The 22433-nt window shown below is 47.5% G+C and overlaps 1 protein-coding gene across 1 annotated transcript; it reads left to right on the top strand.

The window, feature by feature from the left end:
* Positions 1–1882: 1882 nt before the first annotated feature.
* nbr1b (NBR1 autophagy cargo receptor b) lies at positions 1883–19431 on the top strand (the record flags this gene model as incomplete). Its single annotated transcript, XM_079746910.1, has 23 exons — positions 1883–2074; positions 3247–3309; positions 4527–4545; positions 4657–4679; positions 6256–6477; positions 6675–6752; positions 7097–7470; positions 8884–9009; positions 9957–10166; positions 10774–10933; positions 11800–11883; positions 12055–12240; positions 12398–12514; positions 12831–12906; positions 13184–13279; positions 13661–13843; positions 14210–14428; positions 15847–16051; positions 16908–17117; positions 17766–17860; positions 18346–18433; positions 18599–18692; positions 19258–19431. The coding sequence occupies exons 1-23, from the start codon at positions 1973–1975 to the stop codon at positions 19429–19431; spliced, it is 3204 nt and encodes a 1067-aa protein (XP_079603036.1). The 5' UTR covers positions 1883–1972.
* Positions 19432–22433: the final 3002 nt, after the last annotated feature.

Below are 22433 nucleotides of genomic sequence, written 5' to 3'. Positions count from 1 at the left end.
TAGGTCAAAACGTTATCACCAATTACAACCTTCTTACTATTGGAACTCAGAGTGTGCGTCACCTTCTTTTTATTACTTAGGACCGCAGTCGCTCTCCTTCCGCAAAATGCTCAAAACTCACCTGTTCAGAGTTCACCTAGACTCTGCATAGCCATCCAGATCCCCCCTCCCACTATTGTATGTTGTACGCCATGGTACTTAATGTACGCACTTACTGTATGTTGTATTTATTCATTATACTTATTTGTGAAGCATCTGCATTAGCCAGCTATCACTGTATACGGGGAATGGGTTAGCCTAGCAATTGTTAGTACTTGGCACTTTGTTCTATGAACATCTTGACACACCGACAGCGATATATTGTTTCACTTCTTATGACAAACGTAATTATGTAAGTCGTTTTGGATAAGACTGTCTGCTAAATGCCCTAAATGCACTGTTTTTGCCTCAGTACGATAGTACGTGTTTTCAGCTACTAACACTTAATACATATAGGCCCAATCCCAAAGTGAGCCCTGAGGACTAAGAACTAAGGACTCACGGACTTAATTGATCTCAAGTGCTAAGTGAGCAAGTGTTTGAGGCCACATGGGCTCAGATAGGTATATATGGGATTGGGACAGCACTTCACGAGAGCACATGTTACCTTGGAAATATTTAATGACAGATGTTGCTGACATTGGCCGGTTTGGGAATTATTTTTTTTTTTGTTTTGTTTTGTAAATGCAATGAAAACAATCTGCTACAGCAATTTATTGATATTAGAAAATATAATTGTTACTTTTATTTTACAGAATAAAGGATGCACTGAATAATTTAGGTGATTATTGGCCTACACATAGGGCCAACTAAACATAAATCAGAACGGGCTACATTTGGCTGAATTATAAAAGGTATAAGTAGTAGCCTTATTTGAATGGCCGTTTGGGAGCAAAAAAGCCGGCTCTTGTTGGTGAACTGATCCAAATGATCCGGCTCACTAAAATAAGGCCGAAATTCCCATCTGGTCGCGCATTGACAGATAGCGTCGTCTTGTTGTTTACCTTCCTAATGTCCGGATTTCCCTATGGTCTCTACGCGGTTAACGTCAGAACGCTTTGAACTGTTGGTAATTTCCTTAGGTGAAGTCTGCACTGATGCGGACTCAGGGAAAGGGCTCGATAAGTGTGGACTCAAACCCTCACGCCCTTTGGAATTCGACATTGGGACAGCCCTAAAGCCTTAATAATTTCGCGAGAACGGGCAATAAAGTCTGTGAGTCCGGACATTGGGATTGGGCCATACTACCCTACCTGGCATACTTGCCAGCTGTTTACAATGCTGATGAATAGATATAATATTCCATAAGGATGTATGTGTGATTGTCCAAATATATATATATATATATATATATATATATATATATATATACAGGGTGCGATTTGCCGGTGGGGATGGTGGGGATGATCCCCCCCTCTGGTTTACACGTCCTACCCTCTGCTGAATTATTTTTATCCTCGGTGGGGATAAAAATTATCCCCCCCACCCAAAGTATTTTCACCATTACATCGTAATAATTAACAACCAAAATACACAGGGTCCGTCTTCATTTTGCAACATTTTAAAATGTTTCTCAAAATTATCCCCCCCTCTGGTTTTTTCACAAATCGCACCCTGTATATATATCCCTGTAATGCAAACAGACGATGGAGAACGCAACACGGACTTCCTCTCGACCAGACTCAGGTCGACTCATTTCAATTGCGCTGCCGCTGCGCTATTTCACGCAGTAACAACGGTCGTGAAGTCGATGGAGTAGGTTTTCCGGACAGGTGGTCCCTATGTGGGCGTGTTCAGTCCGCTGATGTAAACAGAAAATACCCTACGTCTGATCCCCTCGGATAAGTGACTGACGGAATTGGTGACATTGCGCCTGCAATTCAATGCATCAGACACGTTTTTAATATGTTTTAAAGCGCAGCAGTCCGAAACTATGGACTTCTATATTAATCTAAAGGTGAATTTCAGGGGGAATGCGAAGAATTTTCTGCTGTCGGGCTCCGACACGAAGAGCTGGGACACCATGGAGGCCATGGTGAGCTGGGAGGGGGTCAGATACATCCGTTGACGTGATAACCTTTTGCATTTTTAGGCAACACTGATCATTCCTTACTATAGAGTTGCTCCAACCAAGCCATCTGTCGAGAGTAGACTGGTATGTCTGGTGTTTTTAGCGAGCCGAATCGATGGGTTTAGTAGTGGTGGGGCTTTTAGTAGTGGTGAGTGGTGATGCTTCGCTATGCTGTCTCATCGACGGGATCTGACGATGGATATTAATTGTACAGTGTGTGTATGTGTGCATATATGTGTGTGTGTCGGTGTGTCGCTGTGTTTCTGTGTGTGTGTGTCTGAACTGTACATGGGATCGTATGGCTTAATCACACTCGTCTGTCTTGAATGGCAGGCCTTTTTATTTTACAACATCTCATAATCACTCTTTGAAAAGCCGTAGCCACGATATGGCTTGACCTTCTTCCTTTTTAAAAATAAACTGACATCAAATTTACTAATGCTTGCTCGTTCCCCATCTAGGTAACGGTATGATTACAACAGTTGATAGTAGCCCTTAAGCAAGTGTAAAGGAGAGGAAGAGGACCACAATGAGAGAAAGAGAATGAGGGTTGGGAGTGATGGGGAATAGTCTACGCATTAGCTGAAGAACAACAATTGTGCTGTTCATCAGCACAAAGCTTATGGCTTTGGTAATGAACTGTGTCACAGAACTACTTCAGAGAGTATGTGGGGTCTATTGGGTCCCTAACTTTTAGCCCCTTTCATAACCACGGGAAGACTTAATTTCGTGTGCCATTGCAACTCAGAGCATACTTTACGAGTGAAGAATCACACAAGAGATAGGCATAATAGTGTGACAGTAATTTTCTGTTATTATAATCAAATCAAACCAAAACAAATGACATGATGAAATAAATTCTTGAAAACGTCTAGCCTACTTGTTAGTACAGCAAAGTAGACTAGCAAATCATGAGGAAACTATATTTGTGAGTGGGAACTGGAAATCATAACATTTGAGGAAATGATTATCAAAATGCAATGTTGCATGCCTATATGCAATCCTATATGAATTACAGGTTTTATTTTTAGGATCTCATAAGGCTCACCTATCCCCAGGCCCTAGCCAATCAGATGCTGAGGGCTGTCTGCATGTGTACCCTGTGTGTGAAAGACATGTTTTGTTTTGGGCCCCAGGTGAAGCGCTCCTTCGGCCTGTGCCACCTCCAGGTCACCTACTTTGACGAGGAGAATGAGGAGGTGCGGGAACGTCACATCTTTGTTGCTTGTTTTGTTGTTTTATAATGTGTTTATACTGTAACCATTCCCGAGTTTCAATATGACAATCGTCTGGAACGGCTAGGGGGAAAAGCCACAAGTTAAACATGTGTACTTTCACCTCAGCAATATGTAAGAATTTGTATTTTTTTACCTGAATACCCCTTAGGTCTCATAACATTTAAGGCAGTGTCGTAGACCTGTCATGCATTGCTGAGAAGCGATGCATGAAGCCGTAAAGCCCTGCGTCTCTGTCATGGAGTGCGTTGCTTCGAAATGGGCTGACTTGGCTTGTGGGAAAAAAGTAGCGAGTTGACCCCTTACACGTCAAACATCACGCCGAGACCAACCGAGGCATAGTGAGCCAGCTCCTATTACTCACTAGTTCATCAGCAAGTAGGCCATCTCAGCATCTGTCCTGCAGCCTCTGATTTCCCGAAGCTCTCGCCAACGACTAAAAAGCCATTCCGAGATTCGCTCTCAGCCGACAGCTTGCTTGGTCACTCTCTTTTCCTCTACTCGCGCTCCTGTGTCGATTTCCTCTTCGCCTCTTCCATTATGACCGTATTATCCATTAATTCCATGATATTATCCGTTACGGCTCCTTTCCTCAGTGTGCGGGTGAGATTGGGATGGCCTGACTCGTTCCAATGAACAGTCCCATCGATTTCTTCTCCCTTGCCTAAATGTTTTCTTTACGTCTGAATGAATAGACACGGTCAGAAAAGGAATCAGCTTGATAGACGTTTGCCTAGTGGGGGGAGGTCCCCCAACAATCATCATGAACCCTTGACCAATGTAATGTAATGCACCTTATGGTGATAGGTCCCGCCCACTACGATGCCCCCTTATGACCGATTGGCACTAAAAATTAATCCCCTTTTGTGTTATGCATAAAAAACATACCCACCAACATACCCACCCTCAGACGGGCATACCCAGAAACATGAAAACACACCCTCCTTGGCCGAGGTCAATAACCCTCAGAAACAAACGATAGTGAAACAAAAAAACAAAACCAAACACAAACTTGTGCTTTGGTCGTCATGAAATCAACTTTATTCTGATCAATCTTACTTTATGAATCCTCAACTAATAATACATAATAGAATATAAATGTTGGCTTGACACTGAGTTAATTTAGTCAAGGATACCTAGTTGTAACTAACATCTCCTCTTCTGTTCTTTTCTGTCTTCAGGTATCCATTAACAGTCAGGGTGAGTTAAAGCTCTGAGAAACCTCTTACAAACTATATTCTGGTTTAATTGCAAGAAAGAGAAGCAGTAGTTAAAAATCAGTCTTTATAATTTTTCTTGGTTCTTTTCCAGCCGAGTATGAAGAGGCTTTGAAGGTAAGCATCGGAGTCATCCGGTTATTTATTTTTTTGATTTAAAGATGTATCTTGATTATTCATCGCAATTATTCAAAGGTATATATAATTATCAACAAAATGTGAATGGCTTATAGATTTTGACGCTATATCAAAGATGTCTATGCAATGTGTTGCAGCGATATTAAATGAAGTTAGCAGCTAGCCAGCTAGCACCAGCCTGTACCGTCTCGTAATATAACTTTATACCTCAAGAGGTCACCGTCACTGCCTCGGCCAGTCTGCCCTCAGTCCAACATGAGAGGCTGAGAGGATGAGAGTAGAGCTGTCCAGAGGACGTATTCTAACCCTCTTGTCACCCTCTTGCACCAAAGAATACAATGGATACCGCTGTAGACAGCTCTAAGTGGTAAAAGGTATTAGGTTTGATGCTGAACTGGCAATGTTATTTTTATACTGGTTAGTTAGACGGCTATGTTATGATAGCTTATAAAGGTAGCTAGTATAACGTTTCTGACAGTGTTAATATGTCTGCTGAGCTGTTTGTTCTTATGAGGGTCAGCCCATTTAGAATACGATAGGGCTGGACACCATGACTCTCTTTTAATAAGCTGCCCCTTACTTGTTCGGAGTGGGGTGGACTGATTCGGCCAACTCTTACACGTTGATCCTTTAACAAGTAACATTTCCAGGGAAAATTGGATGTATTAAAGAATGCACACCCATTTATCATAATCTCCTTCACTGACAAAATCTCCTGGCATTAGGAAACAGGTGGATAATGTTTAAACCAATGTATTGCAGAGTTGGTAGAATTGCTAGTCGGAGCAGGTGATCAGTCCTGGCATGTGAGACTGCGTTGATCACTACATATCAAGTCAACGCTGGTGACTTGTTGTGTTTATTCCCTTAATGTGCAAGAATACATTGTGCCAAACAACATATATACAATGACGACTTTACTGCTAGCTAGCTAGCTAGTGGGCACTGAAATACTGCCAAACGTTATGGGCAGCAATTCAGTTGCTAGCTTGCTAAAACTGAATTAATGCCTTGATAAATGACTTCTTGATGAAATTACATTAATCATTTGGACTAAGTTGTCACCGATTCCATTTGAATAAAACAAGAATGCCATCATTAGCAACATAACCTAGCTAAGCCCTAACAAGGGGGAATAACTAGCTACCTCCTTGGGCTGAATGATTTGGGGAATTAATCGAATTGCGATTATTTTCGACCAATATTGCAAATTAGTATGCCATTATTCTTTAAAAGTTCCATATGTCCTGAATTATTTACTAAACAAGCATCAATCCTTCTATAGTATATTCTTTCATTTAGGACAGGCCTATGTGTTGAGATGAATTGATGCATGAATTGATATTATAACATCTTTATTTAACTATTGAATTGTAAAAGAAAGAATAAATACGAATCTTACGGATCTCCGGTCAATAAGAGTAACAAATCCAACAAAAAGTTGATTTTTTTTATTAATCTCAGCCTTTGTGATTTGCACATCGCAATCTATTAGATTGCGATGTCGGTTTGAATTCGATTTAGTCGTTCAGCCCTACTACCTCCCCCCCAACAGAGCGCCGCCCGACAGGGGAACCGCCTGCACATGAACGTGTACGAGACGCGGGGCCAGCCCACCCGGCTGCCCGCCGCCACCCTGCCCACGCCGGCCCTGGCCCCCAGGTCCAGCGGGGCCGAGCCCAAGAGGGGGTTCCGGCCCCCCCAGGTCACCCACTGCCCCGCCCTCACCCAGGTGGTCAGCCGCAAGGTCCAGGCGGCGGTGCCTGAGCAGGGCATGGTGAGCTCAGGGCTGACCCTCATTAACATTAAGATGACGGAGGCTGTTCTCTCAATAGTTAGAATTGGTGCCGCCCGCAAGGTGTGGTTGCAATCAGAATGAGGAATTGCATAAAGTATGAAATGGATTTGGATCTGTCATTATTTTTGAGTGTTCGAATTTGAGCTGAATTAGGGGGTTGTGATGTGATGCTTAAGGTGATCCTAAAGGAGCTGAAGGGGAGCAGAGAAGAAGATAAGACCCCGCCGGCCTGGTTCACCTCCTACATGGAGAAGGTGAGGATCACTGCCACGACACTCTACGGCAAGCATCTCAATGTTTATGCACCGAACGTGAACCTCTCTCTTTCTCTCTCTCTCCCTCCCTCCCCGTCTCTCTCTCTTGAATGCTCTCGCTCCTGCTTGTTCTTTCTCTCTCCCTCCCTCCCTCCCTCCCTCCCACCCTCCCCGTCTCTCTCTATCTCTCTCTCTCCCTGTCCCTCTCTCCCCCCCCTCTGACTCGTTCTCCTCTCATTCCTACCTTTCATGTCATGTCCCCCTCCCCTCCACCCCTCTGGCCCTCCCTCCCTCCTTCCCCCCCCCCTCCCTCCCTCCCTCCATCCATCCTGCCCTCCCTCCAGTTTAAGGACCAGGTGGTTCGCGAGGCGGTGGAGAAGATCTGCCGCGAGTTCTCCGGCCAGTGCTGCATCCACAAGCCCATGGGGGGGGGCTCGTCCGGGGGGGCCCCCGGAGCAGGAGGAGGGGGTGGGTCCGGGGCCGGAGGCGGGCCCCCAGGCGGCCCCGGGCCCAGGGGAGGCGGCGGCGGCGGCGGCGGCGGCGCCAACGTGATTGCGGTAGCCGATGTCCATCACCAGGTCCCCGAGGTGCCCACCTCAGTGCTCCCCGGCGTGCCCACCTCCTCCTCCGCCTCCTCCGCCTCCTCCTCCTCCTCCTCCTCTGCACCTCACTGCTCCTCCTGCAGGGGGCAGACCGCAGGCGGAGGCTACCAGTGCAGGTCATTGTTTTACCCTTTGCTTTACCCGGGTAGTCACATTGAGACAGTAGTCTCTTTTACAAGTGAGCCCTGGCCAAGAAAGGCAGCAGCTAGCTTAAAGACACGTCGAAACGAAACCTGAAAACATAAACACAATTTACAAAACAGGAAACATATGCAGGCTATAAAAGACGACCTAGGCACATTCACATTGGTAATGTAAAGTGTCTGCAACGCATCATTTATAATCAGAAATATAGCAATTTGCAGTTTTTTCTGTAGAGTGTTCCAAGTTGAAGGGGCATTATAACGATAACCATGTTCAGAGCGAACAGTAGGCACATTAAAAATCTAATATCATCGTTGATAATGATTATGATGATGATTGCGTTTGTATGGCGCACTTCAAGACAGAGTGCTTTACACAGTGAGTGGGTGTGAATTGTGAATGGACACAACGCAATGTTATGGCCTCACATTCAACCAATCTGAGTGAGTCTACTTAGTGTTTGTGTAGTTTCTGCCGAGTCTGCTGTCAGCTGTGATGCTGAAATGCAAAATTTCTAATTATTATTGGATACACTGGTGGTCGGTAAGAATAGAATGCAAAAAAATAAATGCAATAGAATTTGCAAATTGATGGCATTCGATTTAAGGTTGGAATATTGTTGATAGACTACAGGAAAGATGAATGAAATATTGAGGTTTTGTTTATTTTGATTGGCGGATACTGGGTAAGATGTTGCTGCAGTGTGCACAACTGGTGACGGCAGATCCCTAAAGGACAAACCTCCGTATGAAAACATAGAGTGAAAATCCTTTATTTCATTAAAGGATATTCAATGAATTTAAACATTCAGGAATGGGAAACGGGTCAAAGTATGATATGCCTGGAAATACATTAGATCTGAGTTTTGACTAGTTGTCAGATCTATGGGAACTAGGGCCAGGTCAGATCAGCGATGTGCTCTAGAGACGGAGAATTCCCCCATACACCCAATGCAAAAAAAGGTTACCATGCCGTGGATTTACATTACGTTTCCAGAAAAAAATAAAGCCAGCCTTTGGAAAGCTCAAGTCTGCTCCTTTAAAGCCAGAAACACAGATACAGTCCATGTACAGTGGATGGCTGAGGCACAACTGGCAGAATAAGCATTTTCATTCCTTGGTAATTGAAGCCTCAGGACAGCCTGACTCATCTCCTCCATGTATTCATTGTTCTTTATTCTCTCTCGTTCTCTCGCTCCCTCTCTCTCTCGCTCTCATTCTTGCTCTCTCATTCTCTCTCTCATTCTCATTCTCTCTCTTCTCTCTCTGCTCTCGCTCGCTCTCTCTCATTCTTTCTCTCTCAATCTTGCTATCCTCTCTCTCTCTCTCTCTCCATCCTCCCTCTCCCTCTCCATCCTCCCTCTCTCTCTCCCTCTCTCCTCCCAGTGTGTGTACCTCCTGTACGCTGTGCGAGCCCTGCAGTTTCTCCCATGATCCCAGCCACAACCTGGTGAGGGCCCGGACGCCCCTCTCCATCCCCGAGCACGGCTCCCCAGCTCCGGATCACAGCAGGTACGTGGAGCGGCAGCCAACCGCCACGTGGAGCTGCTGCTGCTGTTCAATATCCTTCCTCCCTCCCTGTTCCCTCCCTCCCTCTCTCCTGCTCCCTTCCTTCTATCTCCCTCTCTGTTCCCTCCCTCCCTCCTCCCATCCTTCTTCACTCCCCTCCTTACCTCTCTTCTCCCTTCCTTCCCTCCCTCCCTCCCTGCTCCTTTCCCTCCCACCTCTCATCCCTCTCTTCTACCTTCCCTCCTAACCTTGTCTCTCCTCCCCTCCCTCTCTGCTCCCCTCCATCCCTCCTTCTCCTTCACTCAAACACCAGTCCTCGATTCTCTCCTGCAGCCGCTTCTTTGAAATGCTTCCTCCCCACACTTCTTCCTGTGCGTTATCTGGCGATTAAACACGGTGATGCCGACCGGGGCATCAGCATGCTGTCCTTGTGGCCAAGCAGTGGTACTGCAGCAGGCCTTCCTTCCATACACCCCCACCCCCCCAGCGCTCCTCTATGAGCCCGTTCAGTCGTGTTGTGTCACGTCTGGCCCTCCATTGGACGGCGTACACCTTGCTTTACAAACAAGGCCTTTCTATTTGGAATTAGAACATTTGTAAACGTAAATACAAAGTATTTTTGTGATTCTTAATCGTAATTTATTTATTGAAATGCCAATCATTCATAAATGTTTCAAAGTATATATTTGTATCTATGAAGTGTATTTTATAATTCATGCGATTCATTATATTATGTCATATTACGTCATATTGTTACTTTTACGTTTACATTTTGGGCATTAAGCAGACGCTTTTAAGTGACTTACAAAAAGTACATTTGCCAGAAGAAAGATAAATGCTATTTAGTGCCAGGACGTACAACATACCGTGAGTGGGTAAGAGGCTATTGATTTTATTGTAAGGTAAGAAATGTAATGCAATGTTATTCGTAATATACCTACGTACATCAGGTTCTACCGGCGGGGCGACCGAAGCTTCCGGAAGGCGGAGAAGCAGCGGCTGAAGGCGGAGAAGCGGCAGCTGAAGGCCGAGGTGAAGGAGATCCGCAAGCAGCTGCGCATGGAGAGGCGGGGCCAGCAGTGGAGCTCCTCCCACCACGACGGAAGCTCCTCCCCCGTCCTGCTGCAGCCCCGCGCCACCCAGCACCACAACAGCCCAGAGTAGGTGGAGCTAGCTGATGGAGGGAGGGAAGGAAGGAGGAGGGAGGGAAGGAAGGGAGGAGGGAGGGAGGAAGGAAGGAAGGAAGGAAGGGAGGAGGAGGAGGGAGGAAGGAAGAGGGAGGGATGGAAGGACGGAGGAGGGAAGATAGGCAGTAAGGAAGGACAGAAGTAAGATGGTAAAGCGAAGGAAGGAAGATAGGCGGGAAGGAATCTGGACAAAAGTCAGATAAGAAAGAAGATGAGAGTAGAATGAAGTAAAATGGAAGGAAGGCAGGTAGGAAGATACAAAGGAAGGAACGAAGGGAAGGATAAAAGAGTAAAGAGGGAAGGAAGGATAACCCCTGGGAGCAGGTCTGTGTGTTTCATTGTGGAGCAGCAGCAGAGGATGAGGAACGGGATAAGATATGTGAAGTAAAAAGAATAGTTAAGTAAAACGATCTTTATTAAAGACTGGATGGGATGCGTGGACCGTCCTTTTTCCACTGTTCATCTTAAACAGTATTTTTCGGTTGGCAAAAAACGCGACCAAAATCAGACCGTATTTCGGTTTACGCCCCGGTGTGACGTTCCTCTGACGGTCTCCCTATCTCCCCCCCCCCCCCGGCAGACGTCCAAAGCGCCCGTGTCCGCTGGCGGCGCCCGCCATGACGGCGGTGTTCCTGGACGAGAACCTTCCCGACGGGACACGGCTCCGCCCCGCCACCAAGTTCATCAAGTACTGGAAGATGAGGAACACGGGCACGGCCAGCTGGAACGCCGACACCAAGGTACCCCCCCCCATCCGGTTTGGAGCGGTTGGTGGCACCATCTGTTTTTGTGTACGACCCCGGCCCATAGGCCGCTTACAGAGACGCGTTTTTTTGGCAGGCAGCTTACGGGGCGGGCAGCTAGCCGATCGGGAGGAAAGATCGGATGTGTTCATTTATGTTTCGGCCCAGAATCGCTGATACATCCTTTAATTGGGAACTTATTCCAGACTTTTTTTCCGTAACCAGTAACCCATTACACAAAATATTACGTTAAAAATGAAAAAAAAACAGTATCTGGTTTTTTGAACCTTCTTGCACCGCCCCCAAGATTTTGAAACTAGACACAAACCCAGCAGATGGACGTTGTGTGACTCATCAGAAAATCAAGGCAGGAGTGATTTATTTGTGAGCTGTGTCTGCAATCTGATATCGGGTTTCCCGTTTCCATGGTGACCCCCACTTATGGATCCTCCGGTGGCCGAACCAAAGCTGCATCGAGGATAAACTTCTTAAAGAGTTAGCTTCCAGTTTAAGGGTTGGGGTGTGGGGGGGGGGGGGGTAATGTAATATAATATGGTCTGTGAAACCCTCTCAGACTGTTGCTTTAATCAAGGGCTCAACCAATACCGTTTGCTTGACTTTGTCTCTTCTGCCAACCTTCCGACCTTAAGTGCAAATTCGATAGCACCCATAATAGAGGGAGAATGGATGATCACAGGAATAACACTATATGTTTTATAATAAAAATCGACCAAAGAAGCAGAAGTTTTTAGTCAGAGGTATCAGACCATGCCTCATGCTGTCATGCTGTCATGCTACCTGGTTGTTGTCCTCGTATTGTACCTGATGACGGCTGTCCTCTCGCTCACTGTTGTGTCCTGCAGCTCAAGTTCATGTGGGGGAACCTTGCCGTGGGTTCTGGCGATCGCTGGAGGGAAGTGTCCGTTCCTTTCCTCCAACCCGGCCAGGTGAGAGAAGACTCCGGGACCTAGATATGACATCATAAGTTGATATGCATTGCAGAATATCAAACATAGGAATGGAAACAAAAAAGTCTCCAAATATTCAGACTTTGCTCTGCAACAACCTTCTGTAACCTGGCCCGGTGTGTGTGTGGCCCCGGGCCCCTGTGTGTGTAGGTTGGCGTGGTGAGCGTGGCCCTGTGCGCCCCCAGTGCGGAGGGCTCCTACACCTCCCACTGGCGGCTGGCCCACGCCGGGGAGCAGTTCGGGCCCCGGGTGTGGTGCAGCATCGTGGTGGACCCCCGGGCCCCAGCCGCCATGATGGCTGACGGGGTCCTGGTGTCGCCCTGCGTCACCCCACAGGTAACGGCCCCGGTTACCTTGGCGATGGATGGATGGATGGATGGATGGATTGATTAAATCAATCAATCAACTTGCATGGCTGACTCCGCCGTCTGCTAAATGGCCTAAAACATCTATTTTAAAAAGGCCTTCTGTTGCGTGTCCCACCCGTCCACAGGGTAAGAACCCGGTGTCCAAGGACGGGAAGCCCTGCCCAGCGACCCGGGGCCAGGCCCTGCTCTCTGTGGACCAGGAGGAGTACTACATCCCATCTGTGGACCTGCTCACTGCACAGGTGGGGCCACCAGTTTGGGTTTTCAGTGAAAAGGTTTCAATAGCGCTGCCAATGCCACTAACTAGTTGGTTAACTCTTTTCATGTAAGTATTTGGGTTTGGTACCCAAACGCACAGATCTCCTGATCAAGAATACAAAGACGTAGAGCTTGAGTGTTATACTATAGACTGGCTTGCAGTGTCCTGTACGTCTGGGTTGCGATGGTTGGCCAATCGGAACGGGAAAGAGCCAAGAAGGGAGGGGTTTATAATGCAATGCTGCCATCGGAATTCTCCATTCGTCTTGTGGACCGTCTTCCTTCTCTTCCCCGTGTCAGGACCTTTTGTCCTTTGAGTTGCTGGACATCAACATCGTGCAGGAGCTGGAGAGCGTCCCCAACACCTCGCCCGCAGGTAAGACCCTGCAGCCTCACCCCTCCCACGCCCCCAACCCCCTCCAACATGACCCTCACCCATCACCAGCACACGCTTCAATCCTCTCCGTCGCCCACACATCCGGACAACGTCTCTGCCTCCTGCCACGGCCGACCTCAATAAACGTGCTTTCTCTCTCTCTCTCTCTCTCTCTCTTTCATTCCCACATTCATCCATCGACCTTTTGCACCCATCCATCCGTCCACCCCCCCCCCCCCCCCCCCCCCCTCCCCTGTCCTCCCACCCTCCTGTCCAGTGGCCCCTACAGACATGACCCCCCCTCCACAGGACGGGAGCTCCTCCCCTTTGGGTTTGATCCAGGAGGAGTCGGAGGGCGCCACTGGCTCCATGGGTAATTGAGGCTTTTTGCTCGCCCCAAGAGGCCCCGTCTTGGATCGGGCCCCGGGGGACGGAACCGGCCGCCTCGTTAGAGTAGCTTGCGTGCGTACGCCTTCACGCCTGCATTTCAGAACACGTCGGTCGTTGTCACACATTCATGAACGCGCCCCAACATCCCCATGGAGCTCAGCGACCGGCCCCCGCCCAATCCCCTTCATAAAAGACGGCCGCCTTCACATTTTTATATCAGTCGGCTCTTTCTACCTGCAGGAATGTCCCCGAACAATGTTGAAAGGCACGGGTGTGTCTTATGCGAGTTGTACACCCCTACACTAGGACGGAAAGCGGGGTCTTTACTCGGCCCCCCTGCTCATCCAATCACTCTTTTCCCAAGATGCACCAAAGGGGGAGGGGCCAGGAGCGGAGGGGAGTGGTGGGGGCGTGCCTGCCCAGGAGGAAGGGGGAGGCGACATCAGCGGGACCCAGTTTGTGTGTGAGACCGTGATTCGCTCTCTGACTTTGGAGGAGGCCCCTGACCACGCCCCCCTCCGAGGGACACGCCCCGGCAACAGCAAAGGTAGCGAGACGGACAGAGGCTCCGAGCAATCATTAGTGGAGAGAGTTTGATCATTTTACTATGATTTTCATTATGAAATCTATTTGTAATTCTATAAAAAAATATTATATTAAACACATTTTGATTAAAGTTATTTTTGAATTTTATCGTCATTTATACTGTTTTGCTGTTTGCCTCTCTCCTTCTTTTGAGGTGTTCTGTGTTCAATAAAAAAATAAACGAATAAAAACCTAGTTAAAAATTAGTTAGGGTAATTATCCAGAAAATTTTGGTTTGGCTTTATAAATAACTTAAAACTTATAAATTCCTTAATAACCGGATGCCTTTGAGGATTCCTCTTAAACCCCCCTCCTTCCCTCCTCACAGTGGTACGGCCCGCGGCCCAGGGCGGATCGGTGTCTTTGTGTGTGAAGAGCCCGCACAGCGACCGGAGCCCAGACACCTGTCCCTCGGGCCTGAAGGCGTCCCTCCCCACCCCCCTGAAGGCCTGCCTCCCGGGGCCCCTGTCCGCGGGCCCCCCAGCCGGCCCCGGCTCGGCCCCGGGCCCCTCCAGGGCCACGCTGATGGGGGAGCGCAGGCTCACAGGTAACGGCCGCACCGTGGAACCCGCACCCTGGGGAGAACGGCTTAGGTCTGCACTGGGGAGGGAGCCTGGACTGTATGTGGACTGGGTCTAGATTGGGTCTAGATTGTCTCCTGATTGGGTCTAGATTGTCTCTTGATTGGGTCTAGATTGTCTCCTGATTGGGTCTAGATTGTCTCTTGATTGGGTCTAGATTGTCTCTTGATTGGGTCTAGATTGTCTCTTGATTGGGTCTAGATTGTCTCTTGATTGGGTCTAGATTGTCTCTTGATTGGGTCTAGATTGTCTCTTGATTGGGTCTAGATTGCATGAAGGCTGTTGTTACATTGTGTCTAGATTGTGTCTTGATTGGGTCTAGATTGTTTCTAGATTGTGTCTTGATTTTGTCTATATTGTATGAAGACTATGTCTATATTTTGCTTAGACTGTGTCTATACTGGGTATAGATTGTGTCCAAACTGGGTCTCGATTGTGTCTAGATTGTGTCTAGACTGTTTCTAGATGTGTTTAATGTTGTTGTTGGGTACTGGCCTTGCACAGCCAGGCAGTATTTGCCTCTCTCATAAGGTCTGGTAAGCCTGCAGTCAGCAGTGTTTTATTGAGGGGCGTGGGCACGTCATTAAAAGGTTTCTCTGCAGCCAATTGGATTAGCTACAGCCAAACCAACCGGATCAGCCAATCAGATCCCACAATCCCTTTGGCGTACATTGAAGTTCTGTCTTTCCAAACTAAACACAAGTAGCCATTAGAACCTCAGAGTTTAAAATAACAGATAGTACTTCAATATATTAAACATAAAAACGATGGACAATAGGAACTCCGTAAATTACCTTTATTATGTTATTAAGGGTTATCAAGGTGTGCATAAAGCACCAACAAAGGGTGGTCTATTCCTTCAAACTGCTTAAATATGCAGAGTCTATTCTCCCTCCTGGCTACGTAGCAAAGCGGTGACCAATTACCGTACGTTAATTACATGTGTTAATTATACACTCATACCTCATTGCCAGCTGAAGGAAAGACGTTTCTGGCTTTGAGGTGCGCCACTCCCATACCACCAAGAGTCCTTCCAAGACTGAGTTTCGCTGTTTTTTTTAGATGCATATAAACATACTTTTTACTTTATTCTAGATATTTTATAGGCGGGTAGAGGACACACTCCTGCAATGTTTGATGGTTATTTGACCGCTTCAGATCCGGTCGCCCGTTACTTTAATAACTAGGGGTTGCCAGATTCTTGAAGAACTACGGGTTGCCAGATTAAGCACTCACCTGCTCAAATAGAAGAAAATGAGTTCAGCGATCAAGACGTCGATGCAACCATCTCATACATGCCCGCCGCACACAAGGGTAGCCTTTGTAGTTCGTTGGGACCTTTCCGTTGTTGCCGTGGTAACGCCTCGTGTGTCACTTCCCACAGAGCAAGGGTTGGGCGTGAGGAGCATGTGTGCGGACCCCCGGCGGAAGGGGAGGAGCCTGGAGGAGGAGAAGGAGAGCCCCGAAGGAGAGGACAAGATGGAGGAGTGGATGAGGAGCCGTTCTTCCTCGGCCTCCTCTGAGGACTACATCATCATCCTCCCCGACTGCTTTGACACCAGCCGGCCACTAGGGGACTCCATGTACAGGTACAGAGCCCCGCTCTCGAACCTGGTCCCGTTGGTCCACCCTTTATGTTGATACGTCTCGGTGGCTCATCCTCCTACCCGCCTTGTTAATGATAATAATAGGTTTGTTTTATATTGCGCCTTTCTCACACTCAGGGTCCGCGTTACACAGTGTCATCAGCGCACACAGACCAAGAGAGCACCACACGAAGTCAAGCAACACTAATCAAAAATCAAATCAAATAATATAGTCAGAGGGTCTATGCAGTGGTGGTGGTGGAAGAGGAGAGGGGTTCTTGCAACAGAAAGCTCTTGAGATGAGCTTTAAAGAGAGAGAAAGGAGAGACAGTCACAGAGGGATTGAGGAAGGGAGTTCCAGAGTTTGGGGGCCGTGGCGCTGAAAGACCTGCCCCCCCCCGGGGTAGAAAGTTTGGTGCGGGGGCCAGAGAGGAGATTTTGGTTGGATGCTCTGAGGGAGCAGTGCGGAGCATCAGGGGTCAGAAGGTCACAGAGGTAAAGGAGGAGCAAGGTCATGGGTGAGAAGGTCATGGGTGAGAAGGTCATGGGTGAGAAGGTCATGGGTGAGAAGGTCATTAGGTGAGAAGGTCATGGGTGAGAAGGTCATGGGTGAGAAGGTCATGGGTGAGAAGGTCATGGGTGAGAAGGTCATGGGTGAGAAGGTCATGGGTGAGAAGGTCATTAGGTGAGAAGGTCATGGGTGAGAAGGTTAAGTGTGAGAAGTAGAATTTAGAATTTGATTTGGGACAGGACTGGTAACCAGTGAAGCTGAGGTAATGTGAGCGGCTCCCCTGGAACGGGTGAGCAGTCTTATCGTAACATGTCAACGCAATCATGTTTGTTTGCGTTCCTTCTGCAGCTCAGCCTTGTCCCAGCCCGGGGACCCCACGGCCAAGACCCCCTCCACCCCGGAGACCCCCCTGGAGGAGCGGGAGCTGGGGGGTGCAGGGGGGCCTGGGGTGTCGGTGACCAGCAGCGCCAACGACATGCTGTGCACCTCCCAGACGCTGGACGATGAGCCGCTGACCCCCGAGGTGGTGGCGCCCCCTACAGCCGGCCTCACGCCAAGGTAGGGGGGGGAGCTGCTCTGGCTGTTGCAGATATCTAGTAACAAACACAAGTCAACAGCATCAATGATGACATAAAGTAAAATAAATAAGCAGAACGTCTAATACCGAAGGCGGTTAAAACCAGGAAACCCTACTGTGGAGGGATGGATTTACAGCATTATAATGGAAAGGATTGCATTGGCTTTGAGACTGCAACAGGGAACGTTCTTGGAAAGATGGGAAAGGTTGATAACGTATGTCACACCAATACGACCATCAATTTGTCTAAAGTGGAATTTTGTATCCTTTTTGTTTTATTTTATAATCCTGCTGTAGAAGGTTTTATGTGTCGTTGAGGTTTACCCCAACGTGTTTGTTTATTAAGTTATTGTTCTTATTGTCTTAAAGCCGAAAGTTTCCAGACAGCAATCAAGCAAGATTAGAAAAACACATCTCTTCCTTTGAGTCTGTCTAAGAAATAAGTCCTGGATTTTGGATGGAAAAGATGTCCATGCTTCAACAGTTCTCGGTTGGTTAGTTTGGCATTGTAAAGGTAGTGAACTGAGGGGCATCTATCCTCTGTGTGTGTGTGTGTGTGTGTGTGTGTGTGTGTGTGTGTGTGTGTGTGTGTGTGTGTGTGTGTGTGTGTGTGTGTGTGTGTGTGTCAGTCCGGAGGGCAGGGAAGAGGCGGTGCAGGACCAGGGTGCGGGTCAAGAGGTCGGAGAGGAGGAAGTGAGCTCTGATCTCTACCAAAACCAGGAGGGTGAGCACACACACACACACACACACACACACACACACACACACACACACACACACACACACACACACACACACACACACACACACACACACACACACACACAGAAGTGATAATAAGATGTGTAGTTCAGCATTTTCTATTAGGGTAGTTAATGCTTTTCTTATCCGCCACATCATTTAATGTCTTTTGGAATAAAATATATCATTTTGGTGGCTTTTCACACCAAATATGATCTTGCGATTAAATTACTGATTAATCACAGCATGTGTTTACCCTGCTACTTTTTTTTATTCAATTGACAGCAAAATATCAATATGCCTTATTGCCGAATGCGACATAGTGCAGCCAATAAACATAAAATTGCAAAAAGAAAATAGAAAAATAGATTATTTAAAATCTATAAAATGTGTATAGCTGTATAATGTGCTCTTATAAAGGCAGCCAGTAAGCCTTGGGGTGGTGTGGTGTGGCGGTGTGTGTTTCAGGCCCCTCAGACACACAGCCCCAGGAGGACACCCCCGCAGACCCCGCAGACACCCCCGACCCAGCGGTGGACAATCCTGAGGACCCCAGGTCTGTCCGCGGCTCTGCCTGTATCAGTGTGTCAGGCTACAACACCAATGATGTTCTGCAAACTGTGTTCTTTGGCCATTGATTTGCCATTGATTGGCCTTGACTTTAATTAGTTTTAATTAATCATTATTCTTTTAAGGAAACAATGTTTTTGTCCCCTGTCAGCCATCCAGGAATCACAGACGGGCTGGTGAAGGGGGCGCTGTCTGTGGCCGCCTCCGCCTACAAAGCCCTGTGCACAGGCCAGGGTCCCACTCAGGTGAGCCCCCCCCCCAAGCCCACACACCTGTCTGTGTTAGCTGGGGATCCGTCTCTGGGGAGAACTCTCCTCACTAATGTTTGGACGGTCAGCGAGGTTCCTTTAGCCAATGGATCAGACCATTTGAACCAAATCATCGTAGGGCGACAACACCTGTTGGTTCCACGGTGACATGAACATGCATCCATACACAAAAATGTACTTTTGAATGCAAAGCATAAAACTAAAGTCGGTGAAATTCTGGAATATCGCACATTGCTTTAGCTGGAACCAGATTGTTCATAACGTATATAATATATCAACATAAAAAATAATAAAAATAATGATTAACGTAGTATGATAAGACGGATGGGATAAAATATGCTTCATATTATTATCACATAATATATACAATTATAGCAGGATAATGTAAAAGGTGTAGGTTATGATAAACTACATTCCACCGTATAACTCTTCATCCCTACTTTCACACCGTCATTCCACCGTAGCCAGCGGCGCCATATTAGCTCCATAATAACACGGCTGACCCGTACCTCCTGTCTCTGCTCCGCCTCCGCCCCCACAGCCCCCGGTGGACGCCTCCACCCAGGACACCATGACGGCCGTGCTGGTGGAGATGGGCTTCAGCGACCGGACCCTCAACCAGAGGCTGCTGAGGAAGCACGGCTTCAACCTGCTGGACGTGGTCAACGAGCTGGTGCAGATGACCGACAACGACTGGTACTCCACCCGCTACTGACCGGGGAGGGGGGGGGGGGGGGAGACTCTACTCCACCTGCTACTGACCGGGCGGGGGGGGTGACGGTCTCCACACGCTACTGACCGGGGAGGGGGGGGGGGGGGGGGGGGAGACTCTACTCCACCTGCTACTGACCGGGCCGGGGGGGGAGGGTGACGGTCTCCACACGCTACTGAGGGGGAGGGGGGGGTCTCAGACACTCCCCTCACCCGCCACTGACTGGGGGGAGGGGGGAGGGCGGAGAGGATCTCCGACACTCTCCCCCCTCCAACCACTACTGAGGGGGAGGGGGGGTCTCTCAGACACTCTCTCTCCTCCTCCACCAGCTACTGATGGGCGAGGGGAGGGCGGAGAGGACACTCTCACCTCCGGAGCGGACCAAGCCAGTGACTCTTGAGTTGATGTGGGTGTTGTCGCGGTAACCATGGCGATGTGGAAGAGATGTAGGGACGCGCGAGAAGAAGAATGGTACTAGAGAGAGGACCGCAGGATTCCTTTTCTCCATGTACTCGCTCGTTCTTTATTCTCTCGCTCTCTCTCGCTCTCTCGCTCTCACTCTCTTGCTCTCACTTCCACTTCCTGCCTCTCCCACCAAGCCAATCACTTAAGACGTTGTGGTAGCCATGGGCTACAGAACAGACTCAACTCTGTGTCAACTCGCATCCATGGTTAACACACACACACACACAAACACACACTCACAATCACACTCACACACACACACGCAAACGGCCATGGACACACCTGACCTTCAACATGGAACTCTGGACTGAAGTGTGTCGAAAAGAAAATGTCATTCCAAGTACTGCTGTTAGTCTCGGGGGGGGGGGGGGGGGGGGCAGGTTAACTCCTCCCTGCAGTGTGTGTGTGGGTTTGGGGCTACAGCGCGGTTCCGGCCTTTCCGGGGCACATGGCCTGTTAAAGATGTCCTTCAACTGGTCCTGTCCCCAATCGCAACGATGACCAGCCACTTTCACCAGACTGCCCAGTCAAATGAACTTTTCACCCGGTAAACAAGTCACACGCACGCAAAAACACACAGACACACACTGACGAATCACACCAACAACCGCGTTACCGTACCGAGGAATGCGCAGTAAACACCATGTAAATCCTGAGGGAAAACATGACGAAAGCATTCCACCACAGTCCAGTCACTCGCGCTGCGTCACAGGGAGAAACACAGACGTCCCCCATCTCGTAGATTCTCTACTACCTATAGGTTAATAATAGAGGCGCCTAAGGCCTCGATAGTTGTATCGCGCTTAAGATTTATAAGGAAAAACACCTTGGGTGTTCACACTCGCATAGTTTGCATTGTGTGGCGGCTGGCCTCAAGTTGGCTGGCGGGATCGCAGGGTACACAGTTCTTAATCATTCTCGCCATCGCATATCATCGTTCTTGTATTTACCTCATCCACTTGTAGCTATTTGTTCACTTGTATATTTGGTTGTTTATATATTATATATACAAATATATATAATATATATATGTATAATTTCAATGGGGAAAGTTAAATTATAAATAAGATTGTATAGTTGTGTAACTAGTCCATGTTTTAAAGTGAATTGAAATATCATAGTCAGGTCCTTCGCAATTTGCACAACTGGACGCAAGAGGGAGCCAGAGGGAAGAGAAGCACGCGTCACGCTGCAGAAAGCTGTGAATGTGTGTCCGATGCGCTGGGAGGCGGTTCTCGGTCGCTCCCAGCGCGTCGAAAGCTCGATGTGTGTGCGGAAGTGCGAGATGAAGGAAAAGAGCTTTGGTTAGTATTTATTGGAGCTTGCACTTTCTGTTGTGGCTAGATCTGACCCCGCTTTATCACCGCTGTGTTCGTTTGTTGTAAATGTTATAAAGGAGATGTTGGTTTTTTCGTTTATGTTTTTTTCCACTTTAGATGAACTTTTCGGGGCGTTGGAGTTCTGTTGTGAATCCCTGACCTCTGGCACTTAAATACGGTTTAATCTAGTTTTAAACCCGAGTCTGAATCGTCATTTGCAGCCGCACACAAAGTCAGAGTTGCTCGTCATGGAAATGTTTTGGACGACGTATCCATTCTGTTTTCGGATTGTGATGAGAACGATTTTCGTTACATGTTAAGGGTGAAAAATGGTAAAAGGAATTGTTTTATTTATTTTTTTCTCAAATGTTTACTTTATCTGGTTGAGCTGCTAAATTAATATTTATATATGTTACATCTTGATGAATTCTATAGACCTAACCTGATCCTTGTTTTCTTCTATGTTTGGATATTTATGATGACGCTTTGGTTTAAGTGGTTGGATTGCAGTGACGGTACACCTATTTTATCCTAGCCCGTGCCCAAAAATTCTTTCTTTTTTATACCAAAAAATGTATCCTACTGTTCAAGATACTTAAGTAACAAACGGTTGGCCCCTTAACAATACAGTTGCTGTTCATAAAAAGAGATTGCCTGAGTTTTGTGGAACGAAATCCCAACAAATTAGTCCCAAGTGTTAGTCCATTGCACGGGGACTGTGATTTTAGAGGAGATTTTCTTACATTGTTTATAATGAGACAAAGGGGAAGTTTTCCCACTATTCAAGCATATGGTTTATTAGGAGTCATTGCTGAGATACAATCACTAAATACATCTCTTTGCTCCTAAATCGTATTTTACTGAATTATTTTTATTAAAAGGGCAACCCTGATGGAACTTGCTTGTTGTTAGCGAATATTCCTCTAGAAGTTAAGTCATGCATCCCTGGTTTTGAGCTGGAGCTTGTTTTGATTTGTATCATCTTGTCAATAATGTTGATCAATATTTAATTAGACGGACTGTCAAACCGCCTTTAATTTAACCAACTGCTGTACACATTCCACACATGAAACAGTACGCCAACAAAGGTTCTTATAAATACGCTGGTGAGTGTCCTGCACTCCTCAACACCTTAGCCTCTTTGTTTTATCAGGGTGTAGGGTCGCTTTGAACAATAACACTTCAAGTATAGCCTGGAAGTGTTCAGGGGGCCGGGCGAGA

This window comes from Pollachius pollachius, assembly GCF_949987615.1.
Source record: "Pollachius pollachius genome assembly, chromosome: 11".
NCBI classification, from domain to species: Eukaryota; Metazoa; Chordata; class Actinopteri; order Gadiformes; family Gadidae; genus Pollachius; species Pollachius pollachius.
The sequence above is the reverse complement of the archived record's forward strand: the minus strand, read 5'-3'. Positions and strand labels throughout refer to the sequence as shown.